This window comes from Sinocyclocheilus anshuiensis, unplaced genomic scaffold (assembly GCF_001515605.1).
Source record: "Sinocyclocheilus anshuiensis isolate Anshui unplaced genomic scaffold, SAMN03320099.WGS_v1.1 scaffold330, whole genome shotgun sequence".
Classification (NCBI taxonomy): domain Eukaryota; kingdom Metazoa; phylum Chordata; class Actinopteri; order Cypriniformes; family Cyprinidae; genus Sinocyclocheilus; species Sinocyclocheilus anshuiensis.
Window position 1 is genome coordinate 327,807 of NW_015547689.1, and position 19,032 is coordinate 346,838.

The 19,032-nt window shown below is 37.4% G+C and overlaps 1 protein-coding gene across 4 annotated transcripts in view; it reads right to left on the reverse strand.

Annotated features, from left to right (window-relative positions):
* LOC107703515 (cell adhesion molecule 1-like) overlaps positions 1 to 19,032 on the reverse strand; it is a 345,884-nt gene that overhangs the window by 18,243 nt on the left and 308,609 nt on the right. For 3 of the 4 annotated variants that reach the window (XM_016506153.1, XM_016506154.1, XM_016506152.1), the window contains one exon: positions 10,428 to 10,511. The exons of the other annotated variant lie outside the window; for it this stretch is intronic. In XM_016506153.1, the coding sequence (XP_016361639.1) occupies positions 10,428 to 10,511 (84 nt within the window). The remainder of the gene's footprint in view (positions 1 to 10,427; positions 10,512 to 19,032) is intronic. 4 annotated transcript variants of the gene reach the window in all.

Genomic DNA, 19,032 nt, shown 5'->3' on the forward strand with positions numbered 1-19,032 from the left:
TAATTACAGTATTTTCCCCTTTAATTACAATGTTTTATTATATTAAAAATATATACCATTTCTAATCATTAACTGAAAAATGACAACATAAATTTTGGTGAACTATCCATTTAACGTGTTTTAAATCACACATCACACATCATATTATATTACAAAAGCTAAAATGGATCATATTATTCAAATGTCACTTTCAGTTAACAGCTTAGCCTGTTAGCCTAACTGATTATGAAGCTCTATTACAAGATATTTTTGGCATTGAGGAAAGGGAATATGATTCTGTGGTGGGATCTGATTTGTGTCAAAATATCAGCTCTCAAGAATCATAAAATGTCTAAACTGGTCATGCCTGAATCGCTGGCGTGTGCTGCTTTGTAAACACAGAACATTTTCAAATGGTGCTGACAATCACTGCTGCACCCTAGATTTTTCCCGCTCCAGGTAATTCCTCTGATATTACAGAGGAATTCAGACTGCCTTTCTGCTTTGAGCTGATGAAATGCCTCGACTGAAATATGGAAGCGAATGCATAACACGGGGAATGTGAGCCCTTATCCTGGTGCATTACCTTAAAGCAGAGAGCACTTCAAACACACCAGGAGAGCCGTGATGCAGAGGTGCTCGTTATGGGACGAAACATTAGAGATGTTAGAGAACTTTGCCCTTAAAGCATAACTTGGCGTTTCTCGGCTCGATTAGATAGGATCGAGTCCTAATCCAGTTGTTGGCTTTGATGATTCAGGTTCAGTTGAGTATTCCTCAATATTTATCAGAGATTGACGGAAAGAAGCGGTTCAGATGGTGTGTAGAATACCAAGCAATTACGTATATGAGTTAGGCAAATGTAGATGAGTGAGGCACGTTCATTGGATCACAAGATGGAGATCAAGAGCGCCGGTTTCTTTTGGATGGAGAGCTTCTTGGAATAGAACATGAGTGTGTCACTGAGCAGTAAAACACAGAAATGAATTACTGTATGAATGCTGGATTAACATTTTAGTTTTTACTTGGCATTTAGAAAACAATTTTTTATCCAATGCGACTTGTAGTGCACTCTTAAGGGGGGCAGCCGCCCTGAAGTAACCTGGCCTTTATATTTTGCCCTTTCCAGTGTTTGAACCTGGGACCTCAGAGTTACAATATGAGATCTATACTATATGTGTGGGTTGTGAACCAGAACTGACCTGGTTTCTGTTTCTAACCCAGACTAGATTTACAGAATGTCCCATGATTTTGGAAAATTCAGCGATTTTTTGTAAAATGTGCTCATAGAGTGATAAACATTTACTGAATATTATTTTTACGGAGGCTGGTCATTGCATCTCGTCTTTCTTCAATAAAAACTCTGGAGACTGCAAATCAGATACAAAGGAAATGCTTCTCAAAAGATAAAAGACTAATTTTAAAGTGATTATGAGTGATAAAATTAGTATATTATAGAATATTATCATCTTGCATTTTCTAATAACCATAAAATAAACAACTGCTGAAATTAACATGTTATGAGGCATGTTAATGAAAACTAAAATGTTAAATGAAATCTGAAAAACAGTATTAAAAATTGAAAAAAATAAAAAAAAACTTGCAGAACACTACTTACTGAACCACCACTTAAAAATATCTTATTTCAGTCAAATGAAAAGAGAAGGTCTAATTTGATTATGAGTGATAAAATTAGTATACAGATATTATCATTTTTTTTTAAATGAAAATTATAAAGTCATATTATAAACATAAAATTATAAAACCATAAAATGAAAATAAGATTGCTAAAAATAGCTACAAGTAAACAAAATGTGACATTAAATTTATTTATAAAATAAAATATAAAATAATATTGAGATAAAGAATTATTTGAAAATACTAAATTATTAAACTTACAGCATTCTACTTACAGAACCTCCACTGAAAATTATTTTTTTTTTATAATCATCACCATTATTTATTTATTAATTTACTGTATCTTATTTCAGTCAACTTAAATGAGAAAAGCCTTGTTTGAAATTGATAGCATTAGTGTACATGAACACACCTTGCCTTTCTAATCAAATTCCACTTCATGAATTCAAAAAGGAGACCATTTTTGAATTCTGAAATTTGCTGAATGTATTTTGATGAGGTTTGTGAAAAAGTCAATGTAGCCAAGAACTACAGAGAGCAGAGAGCACGCTTTACTTGCAATCCCTGCTGTTAGGCCTTTAGGTAAAGAGCCTTTAGGAGGTCAGGAGACCCATTTCAACACACTGTGTTAGTGTTAGACTGCTCTTTAGTCCTTAAAAAAAAAAAAAAACTCTCTCCATCATTAAAGGCGTTCATCTGGCACAAAGGCACAGCAAGGCCTTTAACATAATCACTAAGGAAACTTCTCAGCATACCGCTGACATTAGGTCCTTCAAAAGGGCTTCCACCATCAGAAAAATGAACTACTTGAATAACACCGTACTTACTGCTGCACAGCAAGCCTTTGTATAGGTCTTGAGCCACTGCGTCGTTTGAACCATTATCAAACATGAACTGTCAAGCCCCTCTGAAAGTGGGCACTGAGTTCTCGAGGCAAATAGTTCAAGGAGAGAGTCCTGAGATGAAGCATGAGCCTACAAATAAAACACAATCAAAATGAGCAATAATATCTACAGGTTATTATTTGACATTAAGAGGGAAGTGGAGGGTTTCCATCACTCCTTGCATGCTGCGATTCCCATCAGGCAGATGGTTTGGAGCAAGTTCTCGCAGAGAAGGGAGGAGACACAGAGAAAGCAGGAGGGACGTAAGGGAGCTGTCCTGGTTATTTACTATTATCCAGGGACAGAAAAAAAATATATGGAGGAACTGATCCAAAATGAGCATTACAATTTTCAAGCTGTCCTCCATTCATCAGAGGGCTTCTGGAAGCCTGCTAAGCCCATTACTGGTTCAGGCAGAAGTCCGTCAATAAGTCTGCTGATGAGCAACGGCCTTCCCCCTTGTGCATGGCTCTTTGTTTCAGTGTGGGTCACCTGAGGTGGTGTCCTTGCTTACATCAGCAGCTGATATCAGCAGAGATGACAATAGGCACACAGCTTTGTGGCTAATTGCAACAGCTTTGTGTGGCACAGGAGACGACAGCGAAATATGCGCCCAGTGCCCAAGGGAAGGGTACAACTGCTGAATTTCAGCAGCACACAACTCTTCATTCAAAATGTGAAAAAATATACTAGAGTAACATTATTGTGATGAATCTATTGTGCAAAAAAAAAGCTTCATTAATGCTGTTTATGTAAACCCCCAAAAGAGCCTTTAAGGACACCGAAAAGGTGTTTTCCTGCAAATAGTTAGCTATTAAACTAATTATATTAAACTGACTGAAATAAAAAATTACATTTGAGAATACTATTAAATTTAAACCAAAATTAAATAAAAAATGCAATATTAATCTTAATATTAACAATATTAACTTTGCAGTACACTAAACTACAGAACAACCAGCATTTTAAAATAATATATGTATATAACTGTACATATTTATTTATATATAATATTTATTCTTCTATTTATGTCTATCCATTCATATTATATTATGAACAGTGATTATATATAATAATTAATAAAAAAATCATACATATTGCATATTTTATTTTATTATAAATATAAATATGCATCTTTTTCATTTTTGGGTGAACCACCCCCTTAACTACTTGACGACATATGATCAATCCCTAAAAAGTTAAAATTAAGAGAAGGTGAGGTTTGTATAAATGTAAGTAAGTAAGTACATTTTATTTACAGAGCACATTTAAATTCAGCTTACACTGACCAAAGTGCTGCACAGAACAATCATAAAATACAGTAAAATATAATTTGAATAAAATCAAAGATAACAGTTACTAATCCATAAGTTAATAGTCAGGAAAGGCTATAGAGTAAAGATGTGTCTTAAGTCTAGATTTAAAAACAGAAATAGAAGGAGCACTCTTAATGTTAGGTGGCAACCGATTCCATAACCGTGGAGCAGCAACTGCAAAGGCTCTGTCACCTTTAAATTTAAGTCGTGACCATGGGAAAAGAGCTTTGTTAGCAGATCTGAGGGACTTAGTAGCTAAATAAAATAATAATAAGATCAGAGATGTAAGACGGGGCTTGTCCATTAAGACATTTATAAACAATCAGCAAAATTTTGAATTCAATTCTAAAAGAGACAGTAAGCCAGTGAAGAGAGGCTAAAATTGGAGTGATATGATCACTTTTTTTGCACCATTTAAGAGTCTGGCTGCTGCATTCTGGACCATCTGCAAACGTGCCAGTGAAGATTGGGGAAGACCGAGGTATAAAGAACTACAATAGTCCAACCGTGATGTGATAAATGCATGAATTACTTTTTCCAAGTCTTGAAAGGAAAGTGTCGATTTGAGTCTGGAAATGATTCTCAATTGATAGTAGCTGTTTTTAAAAACTGAGCTGATTTGTTTTTCAACAGTCAAAGGTAACACCTACATTTTTGTCCATGTGACTTAACATATGGAGTAAGATTGTCAAAGTAAGTGGCTATAGAGTTTCTGATTTTGGAGGGACCAAAGATAATCACCTCAGTTTTTTCATTGTTTAGCTGGAGGAAATTGCTTGCCACCCAGCATTTAATCTCCTTAAGACAGTTCATGAGAGGCTGCAGAGAATGTCTAGATTTTAATGGAACATACATCTGAGAATCATCAGCATAGAAATGAAAAGAAATGTCATCATGTTCATGAACATATCCATTCAGTTTACTTTGTCATCTGCTTTTAATTGGCAATAGCTGTCCAATGCCACCTCTCATGATTTCTCAGCACACTGAATGCTCTGTATACTTACATTATACATCCCATTTAACCAAATGAAGAAGGAATGTGTTTTAGGCATAATTTGCAGCTAAATACATTAGACATCTGTTTGAGTATATGACTGACTGGGACAATAATGAGCAAATGGATAAGGTTTATTTTTTCATTAAGTGTGTATTATTTATCTGTTTGTATTTAGGCAGTCTGTGATGTCAGGCAGGTTCAGCCTTGGCTGACTGAATATTCTCCACAGTTCTACCAGCCTATTTCCAGTTAGCCATCATAGAATGTAATCATAGCTCCCATAACAATATACCTCCGCATAAAAAACTTATTGGGAGCATTTCTCTGTTTGCATGATGCTAAGTGCAATAAATTCTAGAGGATGGTCTCCCTGGGTTGTGTATCAAAGCACTGCAGTGGTTGTTTTCCCTGTGGTAATGCAATTGACCTTTAGTGAATTAGCCTTTTCTCTGCCAACGAGCCATCTCTCTTTGTCTGGCTTGTACTCGGCTGCGGGAATCAGACAGGGAGAGAAATGGACTCCTACCTTATACGCAAGTGCTTTTGCTGGGCAATTAATTTGTTCAATTCCAAAATCAGTTTACCAGATGGTGTTTACGCAATTTAAGCACCGACAAAAGCACTTTTTTTTCTCCTCCCTCTCCCCTCCCTTCGTTTTTTTTTTTTGTTACTTGCTAAAATGAATCAGACTCTTTCATCAATTACAAAAAAAGAAAAATCTTATTCACCTGCATTTTATTAGCAAGGCCCTTATACGCAAGTGCTTTTGCTGGGCAATTCATTTGTTCAATTCCAAAATCAGTTTACCAGATGGTGTTTACGCAATTTAAGCACCGACAAAAGCACTTTTTTTCTCCTCCCTCTCCCCTCCCTTCGTTTTTTTTTTTTGTTACTTGCTAAAATGAATCAGACTCTTTCATCAATTACAAAAAAAGAAAAATCTTATTCACCTGCATTTTATTAGCAAGGCCAAACATGTAATTAATGAGGAAACCATTATTTTAGCTGTGCCTTTTGCAGTGTCCATTTATGCAGAACATTGCATTTGCTTTATAATTTGCATTAGGTACATATGAATACTACTTGTAATCAAATATTTTCATTAGTAGTGTTTGCTGAGGCAATTATCACTAAAACTATTGCTCATAACAGTGCATGAAACTTAGGGGTTGGAGTTAAAATAAAATACAATAAAATGGGACAAAAAATGCCATAGTCTTACACTGAAGATTGGGCTGAGACAAATCTATGGATCGGAATATCAGATCATTTATAAGTAGCACTAAATAGTGTAACACCGACAATGTAAAATGAAGTGTTTCCAAATACTCTTTACATTCACATAAAATTGCTGTCAATTTCTGTGCTCAACCTAAAATAATAAAGGAGGAAGAGACAGATTAAAAAAGAAAAAGTGACCAAGAGAGCTCTAAAATAGAGGACAGAGCCTCTTACCACAGCTCAGAATTACAGATCTTGGGAAGTAAAAAAAAAAAGGGCTTGGCTACAAAAACAAACACAATAGTCTGGGTAAAATGGGGACATGAGAGGACTAAACAACACCTTTAGAGTTTTCATTCAGTCTTCTCTTTTCACTGCAGCTCAAAGTCACAGACAGATAAATGGACAGAAAGAGATGGAGCAAATGACGGGAAGGGAGAAATGAGAGAGACGGAGGACAGATTGTGTTGTCAGCCAGAGAGAAAGAGGCAGAGGAAGAAATGCCTCATCTTTAATCAAATTTGCAAAAGCTTTGTGGGAAAAAAAGAGCTCTCAGAAATATCGATAAACATCCATTTTTGAGCTGTGTTTAGCAGAGAAAAAAGGCAATACAAATAGAAATTAATGACATCTGTCCTCATTGCATATGGTGGCAAGCAAGGCCCCTCCATTTAGCCATTTATTTTTCAGTGTAAATGGCAATTTAGTAATCTCTAAATGTCACCTCCTGAAGCTGTGGAGCACTTTAGCCTTGCGTTAGGGCTTTAATAGATTTTTTAAAAGTGCAGTATAGCCCATTCCATTTCTCTTATAGCCAGTTTATCAAAAATGTATTAAATTTCTAAGTGGCCTCCACCTCTGCGGACTGATAAATTCATGTGGTGTTCCTGAACTATACACATCCAGCCAAAGGATAAATGAAATCAGCAGAAGGAGGGAGCAGTGTGGCTGCTTAGGACCCACTCTTCCTATTGAAGTACATGGGCATAATAGGATGCGCTTTAAGGGGAAAGTGATAAAAACGTGGCCTGATATAGCAGTGCTATAGGTCTGCGTGGCCCGGCATGTGGAAAGCATATCCAGAGCTGAAGCTTTGCTAGAATCATTTCACACAAACAACGCAATATGTCTGTAATTGGATAATATTTTCCCTATCAGGGCCGTTTATCCGGAGCGATGCCTGCGGGTTGGACCTCTGGAGGATTTCAATGTGTGCAGCAGGCAGCGGTGTTAACGAGATTCATTCACCTCGTTAATGAAGAAAGAGGGTGTGTCTCATTAGTATGCATCATCACTTCTTTCATTAAACACAATCATGTAGCCTAATCACGGCCGATTCATTTCTCAGCTCTTTATAGATTCTCTCAAATCATCTGCACAAGTCAGTCCAAGATTTTGATTGCTCGCGGAACTGACGGCCGCTCCCACTCGGTTTTGCGAGTACACAACAAAATGCACAGCCGCATCTCTAGCAATCTGAACGGTTTTCACTGTAATATAAAGAATTGCCTTGAGGAAGGAGAAAAACTGAGAGTGAAACGATCTCAATCGGTTGCTTCAATATCACAATCATTACAGGCAGCAAATTACATCAGGGTCTCTTTTAGAGATCATCAATTTTTGAGCTGTGTTTAGCAGAGAAAAAAGGCAATACAAATAGAAATGAATGACATCTGTCCTCATTGCATATGGTGGCAAGCAAGGCCCCTCCATTTAGCCATTTATTTTTCAGTGTAAATGGCAATTTAGTAATCTCTAAATGTCACCTCCTGAAGCTGTGGAGCACTTTAGCCTTGCGTTAGGGCTTTAATAGATTTTTTAAAAGTGCAGTATAGCCCATTCCATTTCTCTTATAGCCAGTTTATCAAAAATGTATTAAATTTCTAAGTGGCCTCCACCTCTGCGGACTGATAAATTCATGTGGTGTTCCTGAACTATACACATCCAGCCAAAGGATAAATGAAATCAGCAGAAGGAGGGAGCAGTGTGGCTGCTTAGGACCCACTCTTCCTATTGAAGTACATGGGCATAATAGGATGCGCTTTAAGGGGAAAGTGATAAAAACGTGGCCTGATATAGCAGTGCTATAGGTCTGCGTGGCCCGGCATGTGGAAAGCATATCCAGAGCTGAAGCTTTGCTAGAATCATTTCACACAAACAACGCAATATGTCTGTAATTAAATAATATTTTCCCTATGAGGGCCGTTTATCTACAGCGATGCCTGCGGGTTGGACCTCTGGAGGATTTCAATGTGTGCAGCAGGCAGTGGTGTTAACGAGATTCATTCACCTCGTTAATGAAGAAAGAGGGTGTGTCTCATTAGTATGCATCATCACTTCTTTCATTAAACACAATCATGTAGCCTAATCACGGCCGATTCATTTCTCAGCTCTTTATAGATTCTCTCAAATCATCTGCACAAGTCAGTCCAAGATTTTGATTGCTCGCGGAACTGACGGCCGCTCCCACTCGGTTTTGCGAGTACACAACAAAATGCACAGCCGCATCTCTAGCAATCTGAACGGTTTTCACTGTAATATAAAGAATTGCCTTGAGGAAGGAGAAAAACAGAGTGAAACGATCTCAATCGGTTGCTTCAAAATCACAATCATTACAGGCAGCAAATTACATCAGGGTCTCTTTTAGAGACTGAAACCAGCAGCAACATTGATTTAGCTTTCCATCATCTGGGGCCGTATTAGCTTTTGTGTGCTTTTTATGTTGAGTAGAGTGGATTAGAGTAGCTAATGAGCTTGTGGTGGTCAGTATCACAGGGGCATTTGTATCATTCGGCCACAGAGCCAGTTCTACAATCAGAGTTTACTCAAATATAATATAAGCAAGGTTCAAACTAACCCGATGCAAAAAGAGCTGAAGTTAATTGTAGCGACTATGCCGTGGCCATATGCCCAGTTTTGTCTCGCAGTCATGCATCTGTCTTTTTTTAATCAACGCAGAACCAATGTAGATGTTGGTAAATGCAGCACGAGTCCTACAGGTAAATGTATCATGGTTTCCACAAAAATATTATGCAGCACAACTGTTTGCAACATTGATAATAATAAGAAATGTTTCTTGAGCACCAAATAAACGTTAGAATGATTTCTGAAGGATCTGGAGAAATGGCTGCTTAAAATTCAACTTTGCCATAGCAGGCACAAATTACATTTTAAAATATATTAATATACCAAATAAATGCATCCTCGGTGAGAATAAGAAACTTCTTTCCAAAATATTTACCAACCCAAACATTTGAGTGGCAGTATATGTTAACATACTAATAATGTTGCAAATACTATAAACATTAAAGCAATTAACATTTCAAGATTAACATTAACATGATGTATCAATAGAGCGAACTAGAGCAAAACTGACTTCTATTGCTTATTTGCCATCCATGTGCAAACATACACAACTGGACTTTTTTAATGTAAATAACCCTGAAAATGAGTGTGGCACTGCTCTTTTTTACAAAGTGAGCTCACACAGCAAAGCAATGCATACTGCTCCGCAATTGTGCCCTTCTTTAAACATTTGGAACATTTTCCAGCTATTTACATACATTTCATACTCAAAATATTCCTATGGTTTAAAATAAACTCTCTAAAGCCTAGTATTTTGGGTTCACCTACAACCTATCCAATTGACCGCACCCTGCATTAGATCAGAAATTTGTGATTATTAGAGAATGAGGGACTACACGTACCATTGTTTACATCATAACATTCAGGAGACATTCAACTAGCGTAGCATAGCACCAAGGTTCCCCACGGAACACACATACTGATAAAAGACACCTTGAAAGCACTTTAAGTCGCTTTGGATAAACAAATATACAAACATGATAATACACTATTGGATACCAGATTGTATTCTAAAATGAATAGCATGGACAGGGATTTAATATAAGGAAACAAACAAAACATGATTTTTGTGTCATTATACCTGTGCAGTCGGATGTGGTTGGCTCGGTAAACGAGAAATCCAAACATGTACACGCTTGATCCCGGTTTCTCTTGGCCACAAAGACTCTGCCGTCATTGTCAGCCCACAGGAAACATAAAGGGGGTTCTGTAATCCCTGCACCAGACAGGCCTGGATACAGCGCCAGATCCTGATAAGATTAGGCCGCTAAAGGAGCGAACCGGGCTAAAATTTGAGAGAATTTGTGAAGGGAGCCAGCTCTGACATGTGGCATCGACAGTGCTGCGAGCTCGGCCCAGCCCTGGCCCAGTCTCATATGGGACACGGTCCTCTCATAATCAGCGAGATAATCTTATCAGGCCTGGCTAGCTGCTGGCGGTCTATCCATCTCTCTCTTTCTCTCTCATCCACACGCACACACAAACACAGTCAGGTTGAGCAGGTGGATGGAGGTCATACCATACCTTGTAAGATGTCTGGAGGGGAGGTTGTGGCGGAGATGGTGTTGGTGGTGGTGGTTGTGGGTTTAGGGGTTGTGGTAAGGGCATCTAGATGGAAAAACAACGGGGAAAAATCAGGAAAAACGAAACCAAACATGATCAAATCAACAACAATGAGAGACAGATTCGTGTTGTGTAATATGTGTAGCTTTACTCAACAGATGGTAAATTAGTATATAAACTGTAGGTGAATTATCAAGCATAACTACTGTACAAAATAAAAGAAGTCATTACACATGGTATCTGTGCGAAAAGTACTGCGAGGACATATTTTTGTGTGTGTAAACATTTACTGCTAATTTAGTGCTTGGGAAATAGAATAAAATAGCATTTAACAACAATTAAAAGAAACCCAATTGAAATGAAATGATGAGATGAGGGAATGATTAGAAATGAAGGAAAACATAAAATGCAGATGGTTATGCATTTAAAATGTCCATGCTAACAAATGACCATAGCGATGACACACAGAAGGGGTTCTGGCATACATTCTCCTGTTTGTTTGGTTTTTGCATTTTCACACTTCATTAGCCGCTTTCCCTCCCTACTATCTACTAATGTTGCTTCTGATTTAGCAATTTATGGTGTGGAGTGCTGGACGCAATGTTGATAGAACGACAGTGACAGTGGCGGCGGTCGTGACCGGCTTAGCGTGTTTGATGTCGCCGAGTTAACACAGCAGGAGTGTTAGCCAGTCCGTTGCATGGGGTGATCAGGATTTTTCATGGAGAGACAAACAGGCAAACATTAATGAAATGAGGAATGGGAGGGAAAGGAGGGCGCACAGGCATGGGAGCGGAGAGGGGGGCGAGTGATGTTTCTCGGGGAGATAACAGGCGTGAAAAGTGACGAGGCCCGCGCCACTGTTTGCCCAGCGCGTCCAGACAGATACCACTGTGTTAACATCTGTGGTGGGTGAAATTGGTCGGCTGTCTCCCCTCCCCACGTTGTTGTCTGCACTCCATCAAAAGAGCTTGGTGGGAGCCCAGAAACGCTTTCACTCTCTAATGATAAACATCCAGCAGGATGAAGCGCAGGCAGAGAGGAACTCTGTCTCCATCTCCTCTGCCGATACACGGGATCACTCAGAAAATGGCAGCTACGTATTGCATGTCATGCGCTACAGGGCTTTTAACACCACACTAAACACTTGTTAAGGACACTTTCAGCCACATACATGTAGCTTCTGGACCAATCAAAAACACAATTTTTCATTTGATTTAACAAATCAGTTATTCATTAGATTAACAAGTCGTCACAACATGTACAGTTATAATACAGTCTCCATCTGTCTGTCCAAATATACACAACACAATATGCAATGTAATATTTTAATGTTTTAAAGCATGTTGCACATTGGATTAACATGTTCACATGACATTTTAAAAAGACAAAATATTGTTTTTAGTAAGACCAAAATCGAATTAATTGGAAGTGTATGGAAACATATTTAGTGTGAAATGGAATAATAACTCAGGATTATGTCTACTCTGGGCTAAAGAAAAATAAATATGATTGTTTCATTTTATGAGATTTTTTTTTACAAAAACTTTTTAGATTGAGATATACTGTATCTATACATGGCATATGCTCACAGATGTCATTGGTAGCTGTCATAATTTTAACATGATACTTTTGGATAACTGTCACTTTAGTGATGAAAAAATGAAGTGTCTAGTTGAAGACTAGTTTTTGACTTATCAGCTAATCAGTGTATTTTTGTAAAAAAAAAAAGGTTTAATGCATTTTAAATAATTATAATGCTGGTCCCACTCAGACTTTAAACACATTGCTTTTGACGGTTAAAAGAATTAGTAACATATAAAAAGAAAAAAAAGTACTTTGACATGATTATGCTATTTTTACCCTTACCACTGTAACACTTTTAATAGTACTATTATAACTGGGACATACACTACCATTCAAAAGCTTGGCATCGGTAAGATTATTAAAAAATAAGTCTCTTATGCTCACCAAGGCTAAATTTGTTTGATCAAAAATACAGTAAAAACAGTAATATTGTGAAATAATATTAACATTTTAAATGAACAGTTTTCCATTTTACTATATTTTAAAATGTAATTCATACCTGCGATGAAAAAATCTGAATTTTCAGCAGCCATTACACCAGTCTTCAGTGTCACATGACCCTTCAGAAATCATTCTAATATGCTGATTTGGTGCTCAAGAAACATTTCTTATTATTATCAATGTTGAAGACAGTAGATTCCATGATACATTTTTTTTTAGGATTCTTTGTAATTCTTGATCAATTTAAATGAATCCTTGCTAAATAAAAGTGTTAATTTCTTTTTAAAAAAATCCAATAATCCAAAACTACAGTATGCACTTCTGTGCTCAGTCCATCTCTTTAAGATATAGGAGCGAATATGACTGCTTTACTGCACTTTCTGTCGGAAAAGGTACTTTCAAAGATTTGTATGTTTCGCATGCCAATAAAAAACCGTAATGGATCACAGGTTGTCAGCGGTAAGTTGTTACCAGTCTCGAACTACACTGATTCACAAGGCAATCGCAGCTATGTGACAATTTCTCTCCCAGACACCTTTTAGAAGTGCAGAGCCATGTTGATTTCTCTTGCTGGAGATGAAGCATGGCAGTAAAAGGACTGAGTGAACCTGCTAAACTGCGTAGGATTTACTGTAAACACAATCATGCATCTCTCTGAAAGTACAGGGGCTAAAATGTTTAATATTTTGACAAGCTTGGTCATCCTTAATATCCTATGACAAAAAGGGAAAAGGAAACAGCTGACCAAGGAATCTCAGAAAGCAGTCGAGCATGGCAAATACAGGCTAACGAAGAGCTATAGAGCTAACTTTACAAGCAGCAGCACATTTGATCAATAGTCACTATAGAATACATTTGCATTAAATAATGCATGCTGAGCCTGAAAAGCTTAATGCTGTATGAACTAGCAGATACATAAATGTTTTAATAAAGAAAGACAGAGAAACTGAAATGCCACTTAACGAATGTTCGGTTAAACTCGGCCGACTCGGTGGAGGGGCAACTTTACTGGCGCCACTCTGTTATGAACTGTGAATGCCCAACAGATGTTTGAGATCACCGGTGTCAATAGCTCATTAAAAACTTGGCAGGCCAATTGGATCTATAACTCACCGCATTTAGAAACAGCCCATTTTTGTACATTTTTTTAGAGCAATCTTTTTAAAAGGCAAACCTATGCCTCAGAGTATCAGGGCTTATTGACTTTCACAGCGCATACCTGCTATGTCATCCCAGCGTGTGTTTATCACGGCACATTATGAATCATAGCAATGGGCCGGGGTGTGTGTGTGCGGCAGGCTCATTAAACCTGGACCACTGCAAAATACTGCCGGTTACACCGATTCCCCAGACACGCAAAGGCTAATGCTAAGATGAGAACTCATATTTTACTCTCTCCCTTGCTGAGCCACTTGCTAAAACAGCACATCTCCCAAATAGGATGCGGACCAACGCATGAGTGGCTCACAGAGGCAAGGAAGGGAATCAGGAGAGCGAGGTACGTACGAGGAGCTGACTAGATGAGTACTTTAATCGGCATGGCATTTCCTGGCATGTCCTGGGACTCCTAACGGATAACAGTCATTCAGGAACGACACGGAGAGGGAAAAACACACGTGAGTAATAGTGTGATTAGCAATGGGGGCTCAGGGCTGTTGATTAACCCATCAGCAACCTTCTGTCATCAGGCAGCTTTGCGTGTTTTTTCAAGGAGATTTTCGCTTGCTGTAGCAAAACTAGCAAGAGCAGTTGAGGGAGCTTAACCCAAATATTGCAATGTGTATGATTTTTCGGGGCTATATGGCAGTTTTAGGCTTTGCCTAAGGCTTTGTCCCTTTGGAACGCAAGTATAAACACACACACACACACACACACACACACACACACACACACAAAAAATGAAACAGTGGTAGTGGTCACTACACAACGTGTACCACTGGATTTCCTCTAGGTGGTACGTGTAGCAAAAATGACCAAAAACCAAAAAAAGTAAATAAATAAATAAATGATAAAATGGACAAATTAGCCCAATATTGTGAATTACGGGGTGCCAAATTCAAGTCAATTGTTATTCTGTGAGAAAAAATAAAAATAAATAAAAAATAAGGTTATACTATTAAAAGAGATGCTATTCTAAATGCATAAGCAAATAAAAGAAAATCAGAAGGAACATTGTTGTGACTAGGTGTTAGTTTGATTTTCTGATTTGAAGAGAGGTGGTACTCCTTCTTAAAAGTTTAAAAACCACTGCATTAGAGAATAACCTGTTAGGATCTGCATGATATTTCCAGAGGTGGAAGCCATATGCAGAAGCATATGCATGGAAATTCCCTCCAACTGTTTAATAAGGACATCATATCAATAAATGGCAGAAGTGGCACATTTGCCTTGCTATAGTGTAAATTCAGTTAGAGTGCATTCCTCCTCCATAGACTGCACATTCCTCCTCTCTGTAGAATCAATGAGCGAGAGAGGTGAGTGAACAGCGTAAAATAACAATAAATACCTGCAAATCTGACACTGGCAGCAGCACTGCAGCGATCGACTCCAATGAAAGGCTAATGAAGGGAGGGCTTAGGAGACGGCCCTTGTTTATGACTCTGGCAGACGGGATAAAATGGGTGTGGATGAGAGACTCCTCTGCCTTATAGCTATGAGAGTGCTTAAAAACAGCACCCATCCAATCTGCCAGCTGAACCATGTTATGAGAATTATGAAATGTTTCTCAATAATTACAAAGCAACTCCACAGTATGAGAACTTTTACAAAACTGCAACTAGCGCCTATTCTACAGAACAGAGATGAATTTATTCATTATTAATGAATTTATTTAAATGACATAACTGAATTTAATGTTGACTATGACCAACTGTTTAAATGTTTTACGTAGTAAATATTATTTTGTATTACTATAAGTTTATTATGTAGTAAATATAGCTACAGTATATTCACGTTTTAATGCATTTTAAATTATCTATCTAAAATAATGGTATGCACAGTACACACTGTTTGCTAATCGCATAGTTGCTTCATTCACAAAGTTTACATAAATTATACAGTTATTAATTTTTTTAATTTTACATCAACAACTGTCATATAATTCAGTAAGCAAAAGTGCATGATGGTTCAGATGCTCTAGTTTTAGTTTAGATACGAAAGCCTGCACGTCATTTGCAATGCATTCTTTCATCTTCAGACATCCAGTAGGAAGGTTTTACAGTGCCAATTCTAATACGGCACAGTTGCATGTCTGAATTCACAGATGACTAGATTTTTGAACGGCGGGCTGCCGAGCTCGTGTTTGACAGCATCCGAATATATTAGGGCAATCTGACTTTTAAATGTGTGCATCACCAATACGGTGAATTGTAAGGGAAACACTGATGGGGCAAAATGAATAAAAGTGAGCAAGAATGGAGGCTTTAAGAATGGAGGGAAAGTATGGAGAGAAGTGATTTACGGCTCCATTATTATAGCACAGGGATGGGATTGGACCCACCATGACAGCAGTGTAGATTGTGTTTTTTTCTTTTTTCTTTCCCTACATATGTTGAGCTCGCTGGACTGAGACTGGATCTTCTCGAGTTACATGCACTGCTAGGAAGACTGCTGTTCCTCCAGCTGTTCTTTCTCAGTACTCTTCTTGCACTACACATGTTGTTGGATATAAGGTGCCTCAAACAAGTCTGAGGCTTGTCACAAAATCAGGCTGTTTATCAATCTCCATGCAATGTGTTTTCAGCAAGCTGTGTTGAATCCACATTTGTTTATGTGCGAGGGTTGAGGATTTAGGTTTACACTAAAACAAATATCTGTTTATGCTTGCCATTTACACAAACACATAGGGGATTCCCTCAGAGGAAGGCCAATGCTTTACTTTGGCTTGTGATCAGATGTAAATTTCCATAACCACAAGCACTCTGTGGCCACAACACATTATTTAGGGGTCCCACCTTCTCTCAGTCTTTCAGATCTTTCCAGTGATTTGAGAATACTGGATAAGAAAAAAAAAAAAAATAATCCAATCAAGACAGATTAATCATTTAGAGTGAGGATGAGTCAGTTTGATAGATTCATTAAAGATATGCACAAAAACATTTAAATTATGCAATCATTTACTTACCCTCATGTCATTCCAAACACGTATGCATTTCTTTTGCTGAACACACACACAAAAAAATATATATTTTTAAGAAAGTTGATAACCAAACAGTTTTGGTTCCCATTGACTTCCATTGTACTTTTTGGAAATTAATTGGAAACGAAACCATTTAATTGTCAACATTCTTTGAAATATCTTCTTTTGTGTTCTACAGAAGAGAGAAAGTCATACAAGTTTGGGACAACATGACCATTTTCAGTTTTGTGCGAACTATCCCTTTAAAATTAACTTTCAAAAATGTCTCAAAAAGAACAGTACAAATCAGACTGTAACTCACAAGAAATTTTTACTCTACAGAAGAGCAATATTTAGCCAATTAAATGTTTTAGGTCAGAGCATAATTAGAAAAAAAAGTTTCTTTCCCAGGCCTGAAAAACACAATTATACAATGGGAACCCTGATTCTTGACCCACCAAGTGAACAAAATCATGTTTGTGTTTGGGTTCAGTATGGCACTCTGAGCGCAGTTAAAGTAGTGTATTGCCGTGATCGATTTCTGCCGGGCAGCTCGGAGTTACCAAAGGAAAGTCCTCTAAGCATAGAGGAATTGTTACGGATAGGAAACGTGAGCGAGGGTGACAGGCAGAGGAGGAGTGCACAATATTAAAGGCCAGGGTTGTGAAGGCAAAGGTAGTCTTTATTAGGTTAGAGGCGCTTTGTAAACTTGTTACAGGCCGGTGTGTTAGATCTCATTCCCCCGCAGGGGCATGCTGGGATGGGGGCCCTGGAAAATGTCTCAGGGAATGTATTTTTTCCCCATAACCAGTTTAGTGCTAGCCACCCTCCAAGTGTTCTCCATCACTTAGCTTCACAACAGTTGGGGAACAAACGCATTAGAGAAAAATTGCCTCTGCAGTATATCTGTTCTGGCTGTCTTTCGAGGGCTCAGGAAGATCTGCTACCACAAACCGAGAATCTGATATCAACTCTAATGTGTTGAATGCTTTTTTACCCCATTCATAAGCAACCACTGATAAAAATAATGATAAAATTTAAATTCAAAATGTTAAAGTTGCATTGTTTTGATAAATGAATGAATAAATAAATAAATTTTTACTTTACAAAGTCTTAAAAAAATTATTAAAGTTGATTTTTAAGAAATAAAAAACTGATTAAAAACGAATGAATTAATAAATAAAATGACTGAGTAAAAAAATAAATAAAAAAATATATAAAAAATATATAAATTTTAATTCAAAATGTTAAATTAAAGTTGCATTATTTTGATGAAATAAATAAATACATACACACGTGGTCAGAATTGTTGGTATCCTTGGTAAATATGATCAAAGAAGGCTGTGAAAATAAATCTGCATTGTTAATCCTTTTGATCTTTTATTTTTTAAAAATCGGAAAAAATTGGAGAATAAGAATTTAAAATGGGGGGAAATATCATTATGAAATAAATTTTTTTTCTCAAATACTCATTGGACACAATTACTGGTACCCCTAGAAATTCTTATGAGTAAAATATATCTGAAATATATTCCCATTCATATTCACAATTTTGAGCACACCAGGGTGATTATGAACATGAAATTATCCAGCCATGGCTTCCTGTTTCACAAAAAAAAAATATAAATAGGAGGGAAAACAAAGGCCAAATTCCAAATTAATCACCCATCACAATGAGAAAAACCAAAGAATATATTTCTGATGTGCAGCAAAAGATAATTGGTGAAAATTCCCATTTCCACCATCAGGGCAATAATTAGGAAGTTCCAATCAACAGAAAATGTTATGAATCTGCCTGGAAGAGAACATGTGTCTATATCGTCGTAATGCACAGTGAGAAGGAGAGTTTGAGTGGCCAAAGACTCTCCAAGGATCACAGCTGGAGAACTGCAGAAAAAGTTTGAGTTTAGGGGTCAGAAAACCACATGTTGTTTGGGAGGGCTTCAAGAAAAAAAAAATCAAGAAAAGAAAATGCTTTCAACAAAAAACAATCTCCAGCATATTCAGTTGTCAGACACGACTGGAACTTCAAATGGGACTGGCTTCTATGGTCAGATGTAACTAAAAAAATAGCTTTTTAGCGGCAAACCCTCAAGATGGGTTTGGTGAACACAGGGATAAAAAGTACCCCATGTGTACAATGAAATATACTGCTGTATTTTTAATGTTGTGGGCCTATATTTCTGCTGGAGATCCTGGACATCTTGTTTAGATACATGGCATGATGGATTCTATCAATTACCAACAGATAAAACATCAAAAAGTGACTGACTCGGTTAGAAATCTTATAATGGGTCATGTTTGGATCTTCCAACCGGACAATAATCTAAAAACAAACCTTAAAAACAACACAAAAATGGGTCACTGGGCACAAAACCAAGCTTCTGCTATGGCCATTCCAGTTCCCTGACCTGAACCTTA